This window comes from Oryza sativa, chromosome 4, assembly GCF_034140825.1.
Source record: "Oryza sativa Japonica Group chromosome 4, ASM3414082v1".
NCBI classification, from domain to species: domain Eukaryota; kingdom Viridiplantae; phylum Streptophyta; class Magnoliopsida; order Poales; family Poaceae; genus Oryza; species Oryza sativa.
In genome coordinates, this window is record NC_089038.1 from 23,844,322 (window position 1) to 23,866,328 (window position 22,007).

The 22,007-nt window shown below is 42.5% G+C and overlaps 4 protein-coding genes across 5 annotated transcripts; all 4 read right to left on the bottom strand.

Annotated features, from left to right (window-relative positions):
* Positions 1–3,171: 3,171 nt before the first annotated feature.
* Positions 3,172–6,290, bottom strand: LOC107277125 (uncharacterized). 2 transcript variants are annotated; one of them, XR_003241895.2, is made up of 3 exons: positions 4,767–6,259; positions 3,853–3,887; positions 3,172–3,342 (listed from the first exon to the last, which is right to left on the bottom strand). XR_003241895.2 is itself a non-coding variant. In XM_026024797.2 (2 exons), the coding sequence occupies exon 1, from the start codon at positions 6,253–6,255 to the stop codon at positions 4,801–4,803; it is 1,455 nt and encodes a 484-aa protein (XP_025880582.1). In that variant the 5' UTR covers positions 6,256–6,290; the 3' UTR covers positions 3,172–3,342; positions 4,767–4,800. The 2 variants fall into 2 exon arrangements, 1 of the variants encoding a protein (XP_025880582.1); XM_026024797.2 differs by lacking the exon at positions 3,853–3,887 and having other exon boundaries at positions 4,767–6,290.
* Positions 6,291–7,383: 1,093 nt separating this feature from the next.
* LOC9268289 (poly(A)-specific ribonuclease PARN) lies at positions 7,384–12,060 on the bottom strand. The gene is made up of 7 exons (XM_015781032.3): positions 11,622–12,060; positions 10,381–10,511; positions 9,859–10,184; positions 9,359–9,472; positions 8,984–9,110; positions 8,542–8,806; positions 7,384–8,394 (listed from the first exon to the last, which is right to left on the bottom strand). Exons 1-7 carry the CDS (start codon positions 12,011–12,013, stop codon positions 7,566–7,568), a joined length of 2,184 nt encoding a protein of 727 aa, XP_015636518.2. The 5' UTR covers positions 12,014–12,060; the 3' UTR covers positions 7,384–7,565.
* Positions 12,061–12,502: 442 nt separating this feature from the next.
* LOC4336102 (indole-3-glycerol phosphate synthase, chloroplastic) lies at positions 12,503–16,041 on the bottom strand. The gene is made up of 10 exons (XM_015781034.3): positions 15,758–16,041; positions 15,384–15,650; positions 15,064–15,240; positions 14,299–14,373; positions 14,159–14,203; positions 13,885–14,049; positions 13,623–13,701; positions 13,100–13,182; positions 12,928–12,996; positions 12,503–12,825 (listed from the first exon to the last, which is right to left on the bottom strand). Exons 1-10 carry the CDS (start codon positions 15,959–15,961, stop codon positions 12,730–12,732), a joined length of 1,260 nt encoding a protein of 419 aa, XP_015636520.1. The 5' UTR covers positions 15,962–16,041; the 3' UTR covers positions 12,503–12,729.
* A 1,424-nt stretch (positions 16,042–17,465) lies between these two features.
* Positions 17,466–21,962, bottom strand: LOC4336103 (protection of telomeres protein 1b). The gene is made up of 10 exons (XM_015777969.3): positions 21,703–21,962; positions 21,000–21,133; positions 20,650–20,833; positions 19,889–19,956; positions 19,729–19,814; positions 19,238–19,516; positions 19,079–19,155; positions 18,464–18,522; positions 18,114–18,269; positions 17,466–17,902 (listed from the first exon to the last, which is right to left on the bottom strand). The coding sequence occupies exons 1-10, from the start codon at positions 21,890–21,892 to the stop codon at positions 17,693–17,695; spliced, it is 1,443 nt and encodes a 480-aa protein (XP_015633455.1). The 5' UTR covers positions 21,893–21,962; the 3' UTR covers positions 17,466–17,692.
* Positions 21,963–22,007: the final 45 nt, after the last annotated feature.

The window sequence follows — 22,007 nt, forward strand, 5'->3', positions numbered from 1 at the left end:
CTAGGCATAAACTAAGAGCAAGCTTAATAGTATAGCCAACTACTAGCTCTAATTCATTTATAGTCAATATAATAGCCAATTCATATAATAGTTGCTTACTATACTATTAATACATGATCCTATCTGTCATAAACACATTACGTCTTGGAGTCCGTGTAACAGCTGGCTACAGATATGTAGCCCGCTGCTCTTCTCTCTCTTCCTTTATATCTTTAAAATATGTTTATAGCTGGTTTATAGCCTACTATTGTACCTGCTCTAATTAAACAAAGATCACCCAAATTGCATGCATGTGAGGCTGGGGCAAAGTCCAACCGGGGGAATGCAGCGTGTGCATGCGAAGAGGGACGCAGCCCAATCATTTGACTGCATCCGTGCCCCCACTGCAAGGCCCAAGATTTGAGAATTTTCCAAGGATCTGATCGATCGCAGTCGCAGGCAGGGGAGCCACTTGCATCCTCTGGAATGCCCACTTTGTTTAAGGAAACAAATTAAGCAGTACTAGTTCGTTAAACGTACACGGTTTCAGGCCTACCCGCATGTACTTGTTTCGATCAGAGAGACACGTGAGCTTAGCTTAGCGTTGCTTAATTAGTTCCTTGTGGTTTAATTTAAGAAGCCATCCTACCTAGCATGCAATGCAACCGGTCAGTTCTTTTCAGCTAACTTCAATTCAAATAGGTTATTGTCACGGATTATTTCCTCAACATCTTTAGAAATGTGGTTTTGTGTTAAACAAATGTCTTCTACAATTCTACTACTACATTGCTTAAGCACTTGTTTTAAGCTATTCATTTTTATATTTCTAAAAATTATATAATTTATTTCTATAATTAAATACTTCCTTCGTCTGTCCAGATCGATCCGTTGTCCTAGTAAAGGTCAAAATCCCATTGTAGGTGACAATATTTTGAGACGAAGAAAATAGATAAACCATACCAATAACCTAAAGAAAAATTTGTTCTGTACAGCGTGGAGTCGCTGAGAGAGGAATGGACTGAGCGTACTGTGGAGGCACATGAGAGATGATGAGATGCTGTGTGGTTAAAGTTGCGTGAAGCAACAACCCCCCCGTGTTGTGTGCGTGCTTGCAGTTGCAGGTGAGGTCGGTACGGTGCTAGCTTGGCCTCTCCGTGTTTTTCTTTCTTTTTTCTTTTTTTTTTCTGGCAGCGTGGCGCATGCCGAATTCCCCGAGAGGAGGCAGGTTGGGTTTGGGCGTTTGGCTAAGGGATTACCTATTCATTTATCGATAAATCTTCTCTTAAAACGGTTCAAAAATCAACAAATTCCGAGGAAGAAATTTGCCAACAGATTTATAGCAAAATAGTTTGGGCAAAATATGACGATCACCAACCGAGCGCAAAGAGTGTTTATGGGCGAAAAAAGGTTTGTAAGCGAGCTTAGAAGCTTACTCTATCTGTTCACGTAGTATTAAAATATGGCCCTGTTTGGATCCTATCTTAAAATTTTTTATCCGTCACATCGAATGTTTGAACATCTGCATGAAGTATTAAATATAGGCTTAAAAAAATAACTAATTGCACAGATTGCAACTAATTTGCGAGACGAATCTTTTAAGCCTAATTGCTTCATGATTTGATAATGTGGTGCTATAGTAAACATTTGCTAACGACGGATTAATTAGGCTTAATAAATTCGTCTCGTGGTTTACCAACGGATTTTATAATTAGTTTTTTCATTAGTACCCGAACACCCCATGCAATACTCTATATAATACCTGATGTGAATGGGGGTGTTATTATACCCTATATAACACCCCCATATATCACATCTCGTATTAATTTTTTTTTGTTTTGTGATGGAAGGAGCACACGAGCCAAGGTAGGCGCCGACAGTAAACACTTTACAGCACAGGTACGTGTCTGTAGGTAGCCAGGTGGGTACACCGGTACAACCTATTCCCTCCGTCCTAAAATAATACAAACCCTGTGTTTCCGTGTACAACGTTTGACCGTCCGTCTTATTTGAAAAAATTATTAAAAAAATCAAAAAGACAAATCACGTATAAAGTATTAATTATATTTTATCATCTAACAACAATGAAAATACTAATTATAAAGAAAAATTATATAAAACGGATAGTCAAATATTAGACACGGAAACTCAGGGTTTGTCTTTTTCTTTTTTAGACAAAGGGAGTATATATACACACATACACGGGGTTCGTACGCCGGTACGCGTAGCAGCAGCGTGTACGTACGTACGCGCATGCAGTGTCTGAATCTGAAGACTGAAGATGCCTGTTTTGGCTGTATGGTGGTGCCAGATGATTGAAGAGGAACGGAAGAAGCCAAGCCAGCCGCGCATGTGGGCGGCGGTCATGGACCGACGGAATTAATAAGACCCCGCTCATTAAATCGGAGCGCCAGCTGCTGCCGTTGCCTGCCGCTGCTGCTGCTGCCTTAGGAGGGTCTCGTTCGGTATAGGTCCGGTGAAAGGCAAGGGTTCACACAACCGATGAAATTTCGCGATAACTGATTAGCTTTTATGAAACCGCTAGATCTCGGTTTATAAAAACCGGTCAATATTGACCAAAAGTTATTGGTTTTTACCGGTTTTCAATTGGATTTCGGCAAACCGGTGACGAGTGGTTTTTACATCGAAATCGAAAAGTTAAACCTGGTGAAAAGCACTGAAAGGTACGGCGCGGCCGGCCTGGTGCTGGTGCGGGTGCTCGCTGCGCCCAAGCTGATGATGATGTGCCACCGTTAGCAATCGCCGCAGCCTGTTTGCCCACATATGTACTCTCCAGCGAAATCAAGGCCCAGCAGTTATGGACCAAAATCTCCATCTGCCGATTAACCGGCGTAAAAGGCCAGCGAGCCCACGGCCCAGCAGCTATGGCCCACACGCACACAAGGCCATAGGGCCTCTGTACATAGTACATGAAACAAAGCTGATTGCCACATTGCCAGGGCAGCAAGTCAGGAGCTAATGAAAGGATTCTGCCACTTCTTTTGCAAGATTGAAAGAAAAGAGAGAGAGATTTTGCGAGGGGAACAGTTATTAGTACTAATAGTTTGCTTATGGTTAGTATTTCTGGAGTAGTGTAACATTACACCACCACTTCATGTCATAAGTAAGGTCACCCACCACTCGACCGTCTTTAGAGTTTAGATTAGAGGGGTTCTCAAAATGTACTGCCATAAGTTATGTTTAACTAGTGCTGAATATATAAGGTTCTTCTTACTTGTGTCATTCTCTGTTCCTTCAGTTAATAGTTGATACGGCTAAGCATGGTTTCTACAGTTACTCCGGGGGGACTGCCGGACTGGGGAGCGGAAGTAATTGTCCAGGACTGAAAAAGAACTGATAATTTATCTGCATATATGAATAAGCAAAGTCAGCATATTTGACCAAATCAACACTCAAAAATGAAACTGAGCATATTATTGGTGTTCCAATTATCCAGTACAATTGGATCCAGCAAACAAAATTAGTGAAGGAATTGAAATTGCAATGTAAAATTTAAGTCGAACTTCCTAGCAGACATGAAGCCAAGTCTGCCTTGAATATGCAGATAAGCAATATCGTCGATTATATCTCATATGGAGAAAAGGAGCTAGTGGCATAAAAGCTTCATTCCACACGCTACTAGTCACATCTGACAAAAACTAACTGAATCTGATGTTTTTTTTTTAGTATGTCAAACTCCACATTCCTAATTTTAGAAAAAGTGTGATCATATGCTGCATGACATGGCCCAAACATGTCTGCTAGATACTGCTAAGATCAAATGCTGGAAATTAAAGAGAACAAGAACAAGAGGTATCTGATTCTGGCTGATGAATTTCAGGGGTATTAGTAATAAGTAACTACTTGCAAACTCACATGTTTCCTGACACCGTCCATGAACAGGAAGAAGTCTTCATTTTTGCAGGATTAGCATGGAGTAAAAACACTTAGCCAGATAGAAAACAGCATTCCAATAAAAACATCAAACAGAAAAAAAGGGTAAGAATATAAGATGTGGCCAACACATATGGTGAGTAATAGTACATGGAAATTACATAAAATAAATAAATAATCAAACAAAATACTGTGAGATATTATGATTCATGTTTAACATTATTTCCAAAAGAACTGAAAATGATATAATAATCGACTACACAGTAAACAACAAGTTGCAACTATTACAGTTTAGTTCAAAATTCTAAAATGAATAAGCAGGTCCCCTGCTCATTGTCAGGAAAAGAGCAAAAGACACCTAAAAAAATGCACAAAATTGTTTGTCACATTGACTAATGCATCATAATGGCTATTGGTTGAGTAAAAAAGAAACAGATATGACACCATACTAACATTTTGAAGAGAAGCACCGTAAAATTAATGAGATGATGCATAAGCCTGAGTGAAAACTTCCATAAAATCCACATTTCTTCCACACCATAACCTTGTGAGGTCTGTTGTGACGTTTTGCTTCCATGTTCATCCAAAACCTTCCTATGTTTTTGGTACAATAAAACATGGACTAAAGGGTACTACCAATCAAAGGAGCTTCTCTATACTGTTACACAAGAATATCAGAAGAACCCCTATACATAGTTGCAAAAGTCTAACAGAAAGTGTCAAAACTAAATTACAAGTTAGAGCATAATGAACAGTTTCTCCAAATTAGTGCCTGGGTAACACAATCTCAGCGAGTAAACATCAGAAAGAGACACTGAGACACTGCTTAAACTACGTAGAGAAGATATATAATAGAGAACTGTTAATAAGAGAATGCTTATTGGAGTTTTAATTACCATTTGGCCTGAAGACGATAGGAAGTGCGGGAAATCAGCAATGCCTTCCTGGATGATCATCATCATCACCATCCCTTGATGAACTCCGTGACCTCACCCGGCCTCTCCTCTCGAAGTCACGCTCAGGATACTCCTGGTACCTCCTCCTGTCACCTCCATAACGATCACTCTCATCCCAATTCCTTTCATGCTCCCTCTCCTCCTCCAGCACTCGCGGCCGATATCGACCCCTCTCCTCATGGCCATGCTTCCTGGACAGATCAAACCCATCACGGCCACGGCCACACTGCCTCCTATCTGGATAACCCCTCTCATTGCCATTGGCATTGCCAGTGTCCCCCTCATTCCTACCACCTGCAGGTCTTCCCCGCCGCGCCGTGCCACGCACCGTTCCATAGTCTCCATTGCGGTTGGGCTGCTGCATTGGCGGTTTTTGCTGATGCCGCGGCATCCCGTAACCTCCAAAATTCCATGGCTGCTGTCCAACCCACATGCCGGTCATCCGCTGATCATACCACATCCCTGTGCCACCCATCGCCATGCCGCTGGCTGCCAGGAACGCTGGGTTCACATGGGGCGACATCACCGATGGCATCATGCTGGTACCAATCGCCGCATTGCACTGCCCTATCATCGGCGCGAACCCGCCGTAGCCAGCGCCGCCGCCGCCTCCCAACATCCCACCACCGAATGGAAGCTGAGGCCGTGGAGGTGGAGCCAGAGCCGGCGGATCACCAAGAGGAGGCCCCACATTGCCCCGAGCTGTCGTCGAGTTGCCCCCGTGGCCGCCGCCTCGGCCTCGGCCTCGGCCGCGCGCGGCGCGCGGGGCGTGGACGTGGGGGTCATCGCCGCCGCCGCCGCCGCCGAGGGGGAGCAGCGTGGGCGGGCAGGAGAGCGAGGCGACGCAGTGGCGCCCGTCGAAGGTGCGCCCGTGGAGCGCGGCGGCGGCCGACGCGGCCGCGTCGGGGCTGAGGAAGTCGGCGCGGCAGAAGCCGCGGGACTTGCCGGTGAGCTTGTCGGTGAAGAAGTGGAGGCCGTGGAGCGCGCCGTGCGGCGCCAGCGCGCCCTCCACCTCCGCGTCCGTCGTCCAGTACGGGAGCTCGCCGATGAACACCGCCGTGGTGGGTGGCGACGCCCGCGGCGGGGCGGGTTTTGCCGCGGGGAGGAGCGGCTGCGGCTGCTGCTGCGGGGTGGGTTTCGGTGGTTCCGGCTCCGCCTTCGCCGTGGGGTCCGGGAGCGGGCCGCGGCGAGGCGGCGGCGGCGGGGACGGCGACAGGGCGGAGTGGCCGGGGGAGGGGGTTTTGGGAGGGGACGTCGGGTAGTGGGAGGGTGGCGAGAGGGGGAGGAAGCCGAGGTCGACGTCGCCGTAGAGGTCGTCGCAGTCGTCCTCGGTGGTGGGAGAGGGGGCGTGGGAGTCATGGACGGCGGCGATCGCCTCCGCCGGCGGGAATGCGGCGTCGACGGCGGTGAGTTCGCCGCCGGCGTCCATGGGGGGATGGGTGGGTGGGTTTAGCGTGTTCCGTTTGGTTGGGTGATTTTGTTGAGTAGTGTAAAAACCAGAGTCCAACAGACCAACAGGGGAAGACCAGTGTAGAAATATCAAGGGTAAAAAAAGACCAAGAGTAGATTAAATACTAGCTCATTGGCTTACTCAAATCATTTCTCAATCAGTAAATATAACTAAATACTTTCTTTCCTCCAGAATAAAACAATCTCATACCGGATATAGCACATCTTAGTATGATCAATCTAGACATACTTGTGTATATAGATTCATCGTACTAAGGCCCTGTTCGACTGTTCGACTCTAGATTTGGAGATAAATTTTTGTTGCACACAAAACAATAAATCTCATTAGCACCTGATAAATTAAGTATTAACTATTATGAAGTTGAAAAATAGATTTATTTGTTTTTTAAAACAACTCCTATAGATTTTTTTTTTAAAAAAACGCACCATTTAACCGTTTGAAAATCATGCTAATAGAAGACGAGGAAGTTAAAGTTTGGAGTTGAAGAATAAAACAGTGTCTAAAATGTATCACATACCGTACGAGGTTGGTTTATTCTGGAATGGATGGAGTAATTCTTATTGAAATCATTTCATTCACTAAGCGGTTAAGAGCTAAAAAATGTGTTTTGAGAGAAGTAAAAAGGGGGAGTATTATTGCTTTATCATGCAAAACTTGTGCGTTCAATGAGTCCTCACCATACACAAACTGCATGTAAATTTCGTTCAACGGAACTTTCAAAAAAAAAAAAAAGGGCGTAGAAATGGTATGTCATAATTGAGAACTGCCATACTTTAAAGGATTCAACTATAGTTGTTCTTTTTAGGATTGTATTTCTATGGTGTACAACATCTTAAAAACTTTCCTTTGATTTGTTTTCTTTTTCCGTTGATATTGTCAAAGGGTCTTCGTTGTGTTTCCCTATCCTGCATTTAAAATAGAGCCTTAATGTGACAAAATATCGGCTTACACAGAATATTTTGGACCCTTTAATTTATCTAGGGAAATTTCTTTTCTTGGTTTAAACCGAAGAATACGTAGAAATGGTATCCAACAAGAAAATGAGAAAGGCACTGTCCAGATTCCAGAAACAACCACCCTTGTAAATGAGATCAGAAAGTTTTTTTTTTCCCTTTCATCAGTAAAAGGTTCTGTAGCCTACAGTGCACCATGTGCACACAATAAACAGCAATCTTGGCATCCTGCCAAGTAGATTAATGAAATAAGATACCCATCAAAACAATTGTTATTCAGAGCAGACAGGCCCAAGGAGAAGGCAAAAATGTAAGTCATGCGTTACTCATTCGTTTGCCAACTGATGTTTTGCCATCCTGTAGCGCATCTAAGATATCCTGGTATGAAAAATCATCGTCGCCTTTATTCTTGGAGCCAGACTTCGCTCCTCCTGACTGCTGCACCGAGGCAGGCACAGTTCCATCAAGAGCACTCCCGTATGCTCCGGATCCATCAGCAGCATTGCACTCCTTGAACTTGGACTCGCTGTTTGAAGTTGAACAAACCGCTTCAGCTTGATCCGCGAAGGAGAACTTTGATACAGAGGAGCGGCAAATATCTCTGTAGGTATCATATTTTGCCGCTCGTGTTTTGCCTCCTTCCAGTATAGTTGACAAAGGGTGCAAGACTGAAATAGCACTATCTGCACTCTCTAAGGTAGCCTTCAGATCCAAGAAATCGTTTACAGACTCTTGTTTGCTGAATTGAACAAGAACCGCAGTGGAATCAATCGGGAAGACTGATGTAACAGAAGCTCGACCAAACACTTTGCAGATGCAGTCCTTTATATCCTTTGGTCTCACCTTAGACTGGAATCCCCAGATAAGAATGACGTTGTCATACACGGCAGCAGGATATCTACGCTTATAACCTGCATCTGGTCTCTCCGTGCCAGTACTCAAATCAAGCACTGTTCCACTGTTCCAGCATGGGGGCAGCAGATTGATGTGTTTCTTCAGATTAATGTTTGTTGCTAGGTCCTCCAGGGGAGAGAGTTGCTCAAATTTAATGCCATGATAAGCACAGAGCTGAACAAAAACACATCCAGTCATGAATGCATCATAACCTGCTTCATGCTTAGCACCTGAAGTGAAGCAAGATAACCTGCAGAATAGGAAAAAAAACAACAAAATAGAAACATCATAAATAGTACCAGTTGGTAAGACCTACTAGTGCTACTAAGGATGAGTATAAGTGTACATGCAGAAACAATAATTACATTATATTTCAAGAAATAACAAGAAATCATACACTGTTTCATCTGCCTCGACTTCAATTCTCACAGAAGGAAGGGTGGATGACTTCTCATCAGGTGCATGAAGTGCAGGGCACAACAATGAAAAGGCTGACGAAAGTGATTTGCTTTTGTGCCTCATACGATACTGAACCGCGTCATTAACAGACATAAGATGCCTGGTATCTGCCATATGTGGGAACATTCTGTTGATACTCAAGGCAAATTCCTCCATGGATGAAGGAAGAGGACCAACAAATTTGCTGTAGATTTGTGCAATATCTGTGTATGCAAATAAAGATATTTAGTAGAAGATCAAAACTTATGCTAGACATCACTCATCAATTCAAAGTTGGTCATCTACCAGAGCAAATTCCAATACATCCAGGAGAACTGTGTGCGAGAGAGAGAGAGAGAGAGAGAGAGAGAGAGAGAGAGAGAGAGAGAGAGAGAGAGAACCTAGGAAACAACTATGACCAACAATCAATTTCCTTTCTGAGGCAAGAAGATCAATGACATGACGGATCCCTACTGCTGATTTGACTTTTGCTTCCCTGCTTTTTAGTAGATCTTCCCGAACATTTTTCTGTAGCAAAATAGCCAGGGTGATTATTGATCATTAAAAATATCTCAAATAGACCATCATACATGTTTAGATTGGTGAAGTAATCTAAAATCAAAGAAAAATACAAATGTAAATTTCAAATGCGACAAGGCATCATTTGATTCTCAGTCAAATAGTAAGCCTGGAGCAGTTAGCAGCAAAAAAAAAGGTATTGTTTTAATAAAAAGAAATGAAGTGTGTTTCATTTCAACAGGTAATATTTTCCTTACCATCAAGGATATCTTGTCTTCATTGGTGTCTGTATAAACTACTCTCTTCTCTGATACGCCATCCTCCAAAAATGTACACACATACACAAGGTCCCTAAAATGTGTTCTTAAAATCTGTAGAGGAAAATAAAAAAAATATATTATCTGAGTAGAAGCAGATATAGTGCAAATCAAGAAGCATCACTATGTGTACAAAACATTGATTATTTGAAGAATGTTGAACAGAAAATATCAATCTAAATTCTAATGTATCCTAAGTTTACTCATAAATGGGTGCGATTCCACAAACCACCGTTACTGCTTAGTACCAAAATGAAAATAGACAGATGTTGGACAGGAAATATAGTATTTTATTGAGACAAGTACCTTGTAACCAAAGGACGTATGGAACCCTACAGAACTCTAAGAAGCTAAACTCCAGAAGCATGTGATTAGGTTTTTCACAAATCGAATGTCCAGCTGTCCCTATATTCCAAGGTAATGAAGAAATCAAATAATACCTGTCGGATTAACTTTAACTGATGTGACGTGAATCCATTAAGCATGATAGCAGGACGCATTTTGAAGAAAACAGTCTGGAACTGGTCTGCGAATTTGAAGTTTTCTGACCTATGGTCATCGACTCTTTGATTGCTGACTATTGAATTGCGCCACTCATTGAATTTGATCTTCATTCTTTCTGTGAAAAGAACATCCGCAGCACTCTTTAATGGCGCATCTTCTTCCTCCTCGGAAGTGTTTGGATATGCAGATGTTTCATTATTATGCAATGTATATAATTTCTGAAGTGCCTCTTCTTCTTGTGTTCTGGATAAATAATATATTCCTGAGATTAACCAAATATTGTAAATAAAGAGATGCTCCACTTTGAATGCATGGTTCAGATGTACTAGCCCATTAATTAAACCCAAAAAAGTGATTAATCTGTGACCAAGGACAATCCTGCAGTTTTGGATTGATAAATTCAGAACCATGTATGCAGTAGCTTTAATAAACCAAGTAGCACAGATAAGAGAAAGCACCTTCACGGAAGCATGTGTTGAAATCAAACTGGTACTTTGCAAGGAAGTCAATCGATGTGGTCTGACACAGAAATTCATGTGTTGAACAATCATTCAGGGGCTCATTCCGAGAAAAGATAAAGAAGTTATGCCTGGTAAAGTGAGAAGAAATGGTTATGTCTTGGGAAAGAATGTCGATGGCAGATCTGATTGCGAAACAAACAAACAAAGAGATATTTTATGGTGCTTCAAATGTACTAGAAGTACCTTCACTTTCAGAAATATCAAAGGTTGAGATGTTTTACGTGTTCTTGAAATGTACTAGAGGTGCCTACACTTTAGAGCGATAAATGGCTGATATTTCTTCAAAGTGGAAGTAACTCTAGTAACTTGCAAGGACCGTAAAACATCTCATCAAATTATTAAAAAAATGCAAACCTGCCATACCAAAACTCTCTCCAGAAGGGATATGGAGAGTTATAGTTTATAAAAGAAATTTGCCTTTCTAGAGAGCACTCATTCAATAACCATTCTAGGTTTTCTGAGTTCCTGATCAATTTTTCTTGGGTGTTGTCTTACTCCGTGCTCTGTGAGCATAATTGTTGAATACCAGTTAACTTCTCAGCAATCTTCTAAAGTAAAACAGTACATATCTGCAGAATTTTGCCAAACCTTTCTCGATACAAAGCCAATATTGGAGTTTTCCTAATAAGAAAAGGAGCGCTTGAATTCAATAGTTGCAATCACCAACCCAATCTGTAAGACTGTAAGTCTGTAACCCCAAATCTTATACAACAATCGCAGCTTCTTAATAGGCTAAGTCAAGAATGGCACCCCTTGTGTCAAGAAGCTCACCAGGTGCTATGTCCGGCACAAGTACTAACAGTATAATCACTGTAACCTACCAATCACGAATGCATCAAAATGCAACCACCGGCAGCTAAAATTATCGGTGAACTGCAAGCTACTACTGCACGGAAGCTGCAAAACCGAAACCAATTCACAATGTGCTAGTGTTAAACGCGTGTTATATTATTAGGTTCTAGTTCAACTAGTGGATTCGAACAGAAAGGCAATTAGCAAGCTACTACAGCACGGAAGCTGCAAAACCGAAACCAATTCACAATGTGCTAGTGTTAAACCCGTGTTATATTATTAGGTTCTAGTTCAACTAGTGGATTCGAACAGGAAGGGATCGGGGGGAGAGGTGAGGGAGAACTGCGCGGGGGGGGGGGGGGGGGGGGGGGGGGGGGGCGGCGTACGGGTGGGCGACGAAGGCGGACTTGGCGGGGTCCCAGCGGAAGGGGCAGACGCCGAGCTGCAGGGCCGCGAACCGCTCCGCGGAGTCGCGGAGCTTGAGGTAGCGGACGTCGGCGCGGTCGAGCTCGAGGGTGTCCCTCCACGGCGCGCTCGTCACGCCGCTCATCTCCAGGTCGATCCCCACGAACGCCGCGCCCCGCACCCGCGCGCGGAGCTCCTCCAGCGCCTCCGCCAGGTTCCCCCGCGTCACCTGCTTCACCGCCACCCCTCCTCCTCCCCCGCCGCCGCCGCCGCCGCTGGCGGGCGGCGAGGAGGAGAGCAGGCGGGAGAGTAGGGTTCTGGACGGCGGGCGGCGGCGGGGGAGGAGGAGGAGGGGGTGGCGGCGGCGCTGCATGGCCGCCGGCGCCGTAGGGTGGAGGCGGGGCAAAGTGGGTTGGGCTCGGTTTCGTTGCCGTGGATGGGTTCGAGTCAAAATGGCAGAAACACTTGAGCTCGAGTCACATATGGCCCGTCTGCAAAAGTCGTGAACGAAACAGGAATACGCCTTTCGTTAATACGTTTCCATGCGACCTAAGGCTGATTGCACCAATGCACCAATCTGGGAGTTTTTTACCCGGTCTCTATATCCAACCGGATATATGCACCATTTAAATTAGTAACTTAGCATCTCAAATAATCCAATCTGAAATTCACTCATATGAAGATTTAAACTCAGGATCGACTACTCGGGTTAATGCGTCATGCTCTAAATTTGCTTTGCAGTGTTACTTTTCTGGGGAGAAAAATCACAATAGACAAGCATAAAGTATGAGCCTTAAGAAATCGTGTGTCAGATTTTGATGTTCCATATTCCAAAGGAAATATGAACTCGTACTCCTTGCAATTAAATCCAACTTATTCGATCATATATTTCTTTGCAGTGAACCATTTGTATTGGTCGAAAAGGTTTGGTCACAAGAGTATATGGGAAGAACTGATCGAGTTTAGTAAACAAAAAATGGCTGACCAAAAACTCTCCAGAAAAGCTAATTGCTCCATCTCTCCCTGTACAATATGATGATGTGCTCCATCATTTCTCAGCCTCTCTGCCACTCTGTTTGTCTTTAGACTTTACGCAGCACTCACAGGTGAGATGTCTTTGCCGAAAAGCCCAGCGATTGCTTTGCCAGGATCCTCCTGCTTGATGAGAGACTCCCCAACGAGAACCTACAGCATCGTAAGGGAGGAGTCAGCGCAGAAGAAATCAGGGAATGCCAGATTGTCGGTACAGCTTGGTGCTCATTTGGAAGTGTCTCATGGCTCACTTACAGCTTTAACCCCAGCATTCTGAACGAATGAAATATGGTCTGGTGTGAACAGCCCTGATTCCCCTACAACCTGAAAACAGGCCGGGAAACCATTGACTTAGAATTATGCCTTCCTGAGCTATGGTAAGAATTCTCTTGTATTTCAACAGAACTTAAGTTAAAGAAGCACTTACAATTATGCCTTTCTGAGCTATAGTTTGTCCTCTTTCACCCTCAAGAAGATTTTTAGTGTTTGAAATATCAACTTGAAAAGTCTCTGCAATAATATTTAATTTGCAGTGAATTATATGAAGAATTGAAATATAACATTAGCAGCTCTAAAAGCCCAGTTCTGAAACGGACCACACTATCATGTTTGACTGACTGAATGCTAGATTTATAAATGAACTCTAGTTCTAGTTTTAAGAATCAAATAGCTTAGTTTATCCATAATTTCCCAAATCACTTTTCAACCATGTGTAATAGAAACTTCAACATGAGCCACTAGTGTGGCGATAGATGAAAATGCACAAGCCACTAGTTCAATATGAGCCAACAGGTTTTCAGGTGGCACCATGATAGCTTAGCCACAGTGACTTATAGGGAACAAATCTGACAAAGAATTGTGTGGTCACACTGGCAGTTGAATCCATACATTGTTATATAATATATGTGCCAAAGTAACTTGTCTAAACATGTGAAACAAGAATAACATACCGAGGTTACGGTTATTGATGCCGATGAGCTGGACACCATCTATCCCTAACACACGGTCCATTTCCCTTTCATCATGCACCTTCAGAACACATTTAGCTTGTTTATTAAATCAAAATTTGAATATTGAGGTTGCATTTGATTTACTTGGAAGAAGAAAATGAATTGGAAGTTGCAACACTAGTAGAATGACTCCAAAGCAGCTAACATAAGAGAGTTGGAAGTGCTTTGACATGTAAAACATATCACAAATAACTCAGCTAACCTCAACTAAAGCAGCCATGCCAAGTATTTTGCATATTTTCAACATATACTTGATATCAAGATCAGGTAAGACAGCAGCAATCAGAAGAACAGCATCTGCTCCCTTCAAACGCGCATAGTAAAGTTGCCAGGCATCAACAATGAACTCTTTGCACAGCAGAGGACACTGCATTTAGAAATTCAAGAGAATGAGCCTTTCCATACATTCGAACCACACAACTGAATTTCCTTGACTGCTGTAAGTGGAAGTACAACATATGAGCAAATTTACAGACCTGTACTCCAGCATTGCGTATAGCATCCAAATAGTCAAAACTTCCCTGATTACATAACAAACGGAAACAAATTCAGCATGCATAATTTCGTAATGCATCAGAGGAGTAGCCAAATTGTCAAAAGGGAAAAGATTACTGACCTGAAAGTATTTTGCATCTGTGAGAACACTTAAGCATGCTGCTCCATTTTTCTCATATGTTTGGGCGATCTGAACCTGTTTGTCCCCCACAAACATCAGTTAGCTATTTAGGTGCATTTTCTTCTTACACATGAAAAGTAACCAAGTTGTTTCTTTAAGACAAAAGCATGAATCTTTATTCAGAATGTCAACAAATGAAGATATCACTAACTGGTAGTTACGCAATTAAAGTGGTAGTGCCATAAGTACACAACTAAAAGATAAAAGGAAGGCATCATGAAATTCTATGTAACATAGTAAAAATTTGTTGCTTGAAGATTGAGATAAGTCGGTATCAGGGGGAATGCCATAGAGCTATGACCATTATAAATATATGTTATTCAACATAAAGACAATGACTATTCTGCAACATTTCAGCGAGCGCACAGCTAATATGTGTGTGTAAAGTTTGAAATGATCGATTCCAATCCCTTAAAGTAAATAAAAGGACAGTCACCATGACATTTCTACCCTTCTGTTGTATGACAGGAGATAAATTGATCAATCGTTACCAATCAGGCTGTAATAACCAGTTCACTAAATAAATATCAGATTTAAATTGCTAAAATTCTACAGATAACTTAGTAAAACAAACACTCGCTGCAATGATAGTGTACCAACTATGATTCACATCCATCTAGCAGGTGAATTCCGATATCATACAGGGTAACATTTAAAGATCCATACACCTAATCTTAGCATGTGTTTTCATCCCCCCAAACTCACCGGCTCGAAGTCCTCCCTCAGGACACCGCGGCTCGGTGAAGCCTTCTTGACCTCTGCAATCAGAGCAGGCAGACCAGTCCGATCAAAAGACGCCTTCAACACCCCAACGAAATCCCTCACCGGAGGAGCATTCTCCAGCGGCCCCTTCAGCATGTACAGTGGCCTTCTCTCCTTCATCTGCCAGAGCCACAAATTTCCAGAAATTCACATCCGAGAGTAGCGTACACTGGCTCTCTCTCTCTCTCTCTCTCTCACACACACACACTGTCACACATTGTTTGCTCCTCGGAGAGTAGGAAAAAAAAAAGCATGAACCGTGCCTGTGAAACCTCGGCTTCCTTGTCCCACACGATCCTCTCGAGGATGTTCCGCGGCGTGTTCCCCTCGTTCTCGAGGCGGAACTGGAACGGCCCCACGTAGTGCACCGGCGGCCCGGTCACGGGGCGCCTCCGGATCCTTATCCCGTCAACCCCCTCGACGTCGGCGGCATCCGCCACCGGGGCCGGGGCCCCGTTCCCCTGCTCCGCCGCGCCCGCGGCCTCGGCGGAGTGCGGCGAGCTTGTCGTCGCGACCGCATCCTCCGAATCCTGCAACGATAAGCTAAGCCACACAAATTAATAAACCTCTCACAGATTTTCTCCGAGTGGCATCCAGCTCCGAGGCGGCAAGGAGGAGGGGATCGTAGCTTAATTACCGTCTCGGCGCGGGCGCAGCGGGGAGGGGCGGGGCCGCCCCGGCCGGCGGCGGCGGCGGCGGCGTCCATGGGCGCGGCGGCGACGAAACGGCGAGGGGCTAGGGTTTTGGAGCGGTGGAGGAGGAGGTGGTGGTGACGGGTGAGGGGTGGGAGTGCGAGGCCCGGCGGGCGGGGAGGTGCGGATCCGATAGCGAGAGCTTCCATTTTCTTTCGCGGTTTATGGAGGAGGAAGGAGAAGTGGGAGAACCGCGAGGTATAGCGTCGCGTGGATTGGGGTGGACGTTAGCCGTTGTTTAGGCGGCACGGGGGGTTAGTTATTTCCCCAGACGTCCGTGAGTTATCCAGTGGACGGCCGCATCCGCGTCGAAAGAAGAGAGGTGAAGTGGACGCTACTTGCATTTATCTATATTTGTTTTCAGTTTATAAAACTTTGGTTAAAGTCAAAGTCAAACTGTTTCAAATTTGACTAAGTTTATAGACAAATATAGTATTTACATTACCAAATTAGTTTTTATTAAATTAATAATTAAATGTATTTTTATAATAAATTTATCTTGGATCGAATTTTTTTTTCTATAAACTTAGTCAAACCTGAATCAGTTTGACTTTGACGAAAGTTAAAACATCTTATAACTTGAAACGGAGGGAGTAGTTTAAAAGAAGGTAACGATGGTGGCAGTGAATCTGTCACCCCACCTACTTCCATTGTAAATTTTGCAAGTTACCACTTGAACTTCTTAGTATTAAAACAGATTCAAATCTAAATGGATAAACACAAAAAAATTAGATTAAGATGAACATTCCCTTTAGCAAAAAGATGAACACCACATTAATACATTTTCGTTTAACCGTAGCAAAGCACGGGCATTTAGTTAGTACTAGTATCGCTTTTAGCCTTTTTTTTTTCATTGTCTTCGACATTACTTCCAGCCTTAGATTACGAAAAATTCTCTATTACTATGGAAGTTATACTGTTATTTACTCCCTTTATCCTAAATATAACACTACGAATTTGAATATTTCTCCTATCTGAATTCATTAAGAATTTGAATATGTCCCTTACCTAAATTCGTAGTTCAGGTTGTGTTCAATCTGAACCTATATTGCTACTTTCTCCACTTCATCATATTATAAGTCGCTTTGATTCTTTTAAAATCATACCTAATAAAATTTTAATCAAATTTATAGAAAAATATAGCAACATTTATAGCATTTTTATTTTGATAGTTTCTTTATTTATGTGGAAAATATTAATATATATTTTTTATAAATTTGGTCAAAGATAAAAAAAAGTTTGGCTTTAAGAAAAATCAAAGTGTTAAATAATACTCCCTCATTCCCTAAATGTTTGACGCCATTGACTTTTTAAAACATGTTTGACCATTCGTCTTATTCAAAAAATTTTGTGAAATATGTAAAACTATATTATACATAAAAGTATATTTAACAATTAATCGAATGATAGAAAAAGAATTAATAATTACTTAAATTTTTTGAATAAGACGAACGGTCAAACATGTTTAAAAAAGTCAACGGCGTCAAACATTTAGGGATGGAGGGAGTATAAAACAGAGGTAGTATATTTTAAGTTAAGAAGAGTACTGAATTGCTGCTAGTATTCTTTTCAAATTCCTGAAAGAGTTGTTCTATTAGGGTTCCAGATTGGGAGAGAGGAAATTCTGTTTATGCCAGTTGATAATTTTAATAAAATCAATTAAAAGTTTTATGTGATACATATAATTCATTTGATTAAACTAAAATAAATCATCTGGCATTACCAAATGCTAACAGCATCACAGTAACATTGTAGGTAGTAGCACCAACCGAAAGGCTGTCACCTAGCTGTTACAACTCAGTCAATTTGCGTGTCTGTACCACAAGCAAATGCCACTGTACACAGTAATTTCCAAGTTGCTCCAAATCTTTCTCCCCTATTCAATCCCTGATCTCTGTGCCAAAAATCCGATACCTTCTGCTTCCCCAGGGATCGTTCTTGTCCAGACGGTAAGACTTCAAGCAACACCATATCCAAGGTGGGTTCCTATTCGATGGAGCACCTTCCTCGGTGTCTTCTGGGATACCCAGAAGCTTGTTCATCTTTCTGATCACAGCTTCTGCCGTCAGGAAACCACCAAAAAATTTGGCCTGCCATGGATTAAGTTGAAGAAAGGGTATATCAAGTTTCAGTGGATGTAAGCGACTTTCAGGCACCCGTAGACTATTACCACATGTAGATTTCTTTACAGATACAAGTTTTTGTTTTATTTTGTTTTATTACTACTGATTATAGTAGACACTGACAGAGAATTTGTATGTACTTAGCACAGAGGTGGTTTGGTAACATGCAGTATATTACCCCATCGTCCTTGTGGATGTACGCATGAATTCTTGCCGTAGGATCCTCAAGAGTCAACCTTAGACAACAATTGCCAGCCAATAGTGAACAAAGATGACTAGCTCCACGTGGATATGCTGCAACAACTCGAACCAAGGTTTTGAATTTGTGCGTCACCTGGCAAAAAAAGGAGATATAGATGCTGGTTTTTAGACAGAATTCAGAACACCACCACTGGTGAAAACAGTAGAATGTACTCATAAGGGAAACATTCTCATGACACCTACAGAGGAATCTCGTTATTGGGGTAGCATCAGGGGGGGACTAGCACCACGAATTAAACAATAGAACAGTTGGGAAAAGAGTATTACCTCTCCATGGGTGAGCGACTCCATCAATGTTGTGTAACCTGCTCTCTCGTATTCTACATCTGACAGAATTGATGAGTTAACATCAAATGGCAAGTTTGGGAACAACAGATGGTGGTAACAGAAGTGCATTAATCAGCATGAATCAGGGCAAAAATGCAAGACAACAAAAAGATCACCATTCGTAATGGTAGCACATGAAAAAAAAAACGAATTTTCTCTCTCTGGAGTGGGAAATGGCAAGGCCGGACTTAGTAGGCTAGAATTTTTGTTCTTAAGCAATTAACCACTGAACAAGAAGTATAGTAAGATGAAACAGAAATAGCAGACAGATATCACCATCTGTGAAAAGGTAGTGCATTAAAAAAAAAGAAAGATGAGAGAAATTGGCATGGTCTTTTGTTCTTATGCAATTCAATTAACCAGTGAACAGAAATTTAGTCAATGGAAGAGGAAATCATAGCATTCAAAGCACCTGCACAGAAGATACTAGAACCTTGCAAACAATTAGAAGGATAACAACCAGCACATGCATCGGAGAACTTCACACCATGTAACAAAATAAGCTCAGAGCAATCATGCAAGACTGACTAAAAAGTTAAGCTCAATTGTCCATACCAGCAATATCAGAAGCATTGGGGAGGCTTGCCATTGGCTGACGATGAATTTGGGTGGCAATGCGACTGTCGAATAGCCTGTAATAATTAATGCACTTGGTTAATACTTAGAAACAAGTTTCATATGGCAATCAGCATTCATGAGAAAACAGAAGATTACTTCAGACGATCAGCAACGCTGCCATCTTCATTTGATAAAAGGCGGACTCTGCTAGAAGGCAGCAGAATCCCTTTCCACATGCCAAACTGCTGCTTGCACGTCATATTACAGAACCTGGCCCAATAAATACCCTTTTGCAAGTGTAGCATTTCCTTGAAAAACCTGTTTGAGAAAACCCTCAGCACACTCCCAACACAAGGCAATGTGCACAAAACCTCCCTTGGCAGAGGTGCTCCTTCAAGATGTAGAGGGGGTGGAGAAACTGATTCATTGTCCAAGCTGCATTCAACCAAGCCAAACAACATAGGCGCAATTTAGTTAAAAATGAACTGTTATTATCATATTATGCCATACGTTATGAAAGAAATGGCAGAGGCACAATTTACTTCAACACAATGTTATAAGCACCAACACCATCCTATTTTGCAGAATTAATTTTAAGTTATTTCTGAATTAAAAATTAAACAGTGACACCAATGTCTAATTTTTACGTCGGGAACTCGGTCACAGGTGTATCAGTTCCATCCCAAACATACAAAATCCATACGCCATTGGAAGCTTCATGAACATCTAGAACCTAACAAAAAGGAACATCAGATTTCCTCTATTCAAATAACTGTTGAATATTATGTAACTTCATATAGAGCTAACCTTGCATACTAGATCAAAAGTAGAATCGGATTTTATACTCCTTAACTGCAGTTCAAGATCTTTCAGACCTAGAGAGCAAAATAGCTTGTTAGAAAAAGAAAGAGTGTTGCAACAGATATTTGTAGTGCATGTATTCAGCAGAGAAGATATAAATATTTCGGTAATCTGCATTTTGTGCAAAATACATAGACGTAAATCAGTAGATGCTGTTGAGCATAAGCCACATTATAATAGACGGACGAGTATCCAAAAGTAGGTGAATCATATACTCAACAGGTACTGCTAGGACAGGCAGTCAATAAAACATGATAATGCTAAAGAGCTGACAACCAAAAATTTAAAAAAATTAGAAAGAAATGTAGAGCTGACAACCAATTTGAAGGCTTTTATTTTATTTGACCGAAACCTAGGCATCCTGTCCTAAGGTTGTAAAGAAAAGAATGGGTGTTCTATTGTACACGTGTTTATGTAATAATGCTTAACTTTTGGGTAAAGGAGAGTATGTTATCGATTGTATACTAATGATTGTATATGAGTCATATATCGATGTATGTTCACAGCAACTGGTAAAATCAGGAATTGATAACAACATATTCTCATGTGGGTTAGGAGCTTCTAGGCATGTTGTTCCTTATAATATTCGTAGATGTGCAAAGTTTTGGAGTATCACAACTTCACAAGACATATCATCCGTATAGCTTATGAGTGGACAAGAGAAAAATGAGCAACAATAATTTTTCAACTAGCAGTCACATACTCACCTGGAGGATTATATACAATCCACATTCTCAAGTGAGTCAAAAATTCACTGTCATGTTTGCTGCCATGGTATTTCATAGAATGCTGATATGGTATGCATCCCGTAGATACTTTCCCTTCAAATAGCGCAAATGAAGAAAACCTTTTGTTATATGTGACAAAGAATTCGCCATGGTGCATTGTTATCTGCAGAATGGAAGACATTGAAGAAAAGTATGCAAATACAATTCCGAGTTAGAAAATGTGAGGACCGTCACACGATAATTCACCGTAATTTCAAAGACATAATATAAAGATTCCATGGAATGTAACAAATAGTACATTTCAGTAGAGTGTTTAGTTTCAGTCGTACCACAACATTATGGAGACTGATCACATCTCCACTTGACCTAACACAGGGCAGTAATGCAGTGTTATCAGCAAAGAAGGTCACAGAGATTGCAGATGCACGTGAGTGATCCACAATCCTCAACGTAAGAGTGAAATCTGCACAAATGATAGCCATGGATAAGTAGCACGACGTCAATTGCAGGTATAATCACAAAAGAATCAACAAAAAACAAAAATTGTTAAACCTGTCATACAGGCATTTCTGCAATAGCAAATGGATAAGAATATAATCACAATTGAGCTCAATAACCAACCAAAGAAACTCCTCCAAGGTGGAACATGGTAAGCTCATCTATAATTGGCGATTTCAGATACAGCCATTAGAACTCACCAGGTTTGCTTCTTCATCCAATTAACAGCAAAAATCCCCCAAAAATGACCCTGTTCTGTTCAGTGTTCAGAACTTCGGCATGGCTATAGGCCTACACCTAAAACCCCACATCTTCCTCTTTCCCTAGCATTTACAATCAGAACAGCTCGCAAATCGGGTGCGGAAACTCGACCTAATCTCCCCCACCATGACCGAGCACATTTGAGCACTGAAAATTATTAGTCCAGTAGCAACCCCAAACAGCTCCAAATCCGCTATAGCGACCAAAACCCTAAACCCTGCTCTCAGGGGGGGGGGGGGGGGACTCGAAAGTGCGGGCGAGAAGGAGGCTCACCGGTGCCGCGGCTGCGGACGGCCGCGCCGATCTCGGAGACGGCGGCGAAGAGGCAGACCCGGGCCCCGGGGGCCTTCAGCGCGTCGGCGATGGGCAGGTACACGTACTGCGCCTCCCCGGATGCCGCCGTCGATGGACCCACGTCGCCGTCGCGCGGCCGCTTCCGCTCCGGCGCCGCTGCCTCCTCCATGGCCCGAATTTGTGCGCGCAGCGACGTGGGCACCTTGGTGAGCGAGGACAAGTTAATGGGAGGGAGGTGCAAGGCTGCAACTGCAAAAGCTCATACGGGGGTAAACAGTTCTTTT

Coding starts and splice junctions, on each gene's coding strand:
- LOC107277125 (XM_026024797.2), bottom strand. CDS start 6,255: ATGGACGCCGGCGGCGAACTCACCGCCGTCGACGCCGCATTCCCGCCG.
- LOC9268289 (XM_015781032.3), bottom strand. CDS start 12,013: ATGCAGCGCCGCCGCCACCCCCTCCTCCTCCTCCCCCGCCGCCGCCCG. Junction 9,473..9,858: donor AGTTAAAGTTAATCCGACAG/GTATTATTTGAT, acceptor TTTCCTCTACAG/ATTTTAAGAACACATTTTAG. Junction 8,395..8,541: donor GTCGAGGCAGATGAAACAGT/GTATGATTTCTT, acceptor CCTATTCTGCAG/GTTATCTTGCTTCACTTCAG.
- LOC4336102 (XM_015781034.3), bottom strand. CDS start 15,961: ATGGAAGCTCTCGCTATCGGATCCGCACCTCCCCGCCCGCCGGGCCTC. Junction 15,241..15,383: donor AGGAAGCCGAGGTTTCACAG/GCACGGTTCATG, acceptor TGGCTCTGGCAG/ATGAAGGAGAGAAGGCCACT. Junction 14,374..15,063: donor TGAGGGAGGACTTCGAGCCG/GTGAGTTTGGGG, acceptor GGGGACAAACAG/GTTCAGATCGCCCAAACATA.
- LOC4336103 (XM_015777969.3), bottom strand. CDS start 21,892: ATGGAGGAGGCAGCGGCGCCGGAGCGGAAGCGGCCGCGCGACGGCGAC. Junction 19,517..19,728: donor CCTGTGACCGAGTTCCCGAC/GTAAAAATTAGA, acceptor GGTTGAATGCAG/CTTGGACAATGAATCAGTTT. Junction 19,156..19,237: donor AGCGTTGCTGATCGTCTGAA/GTAATCTTCTGT, acceptor TAATTATTACAG/GCTATTCGACAGTCGCATTG.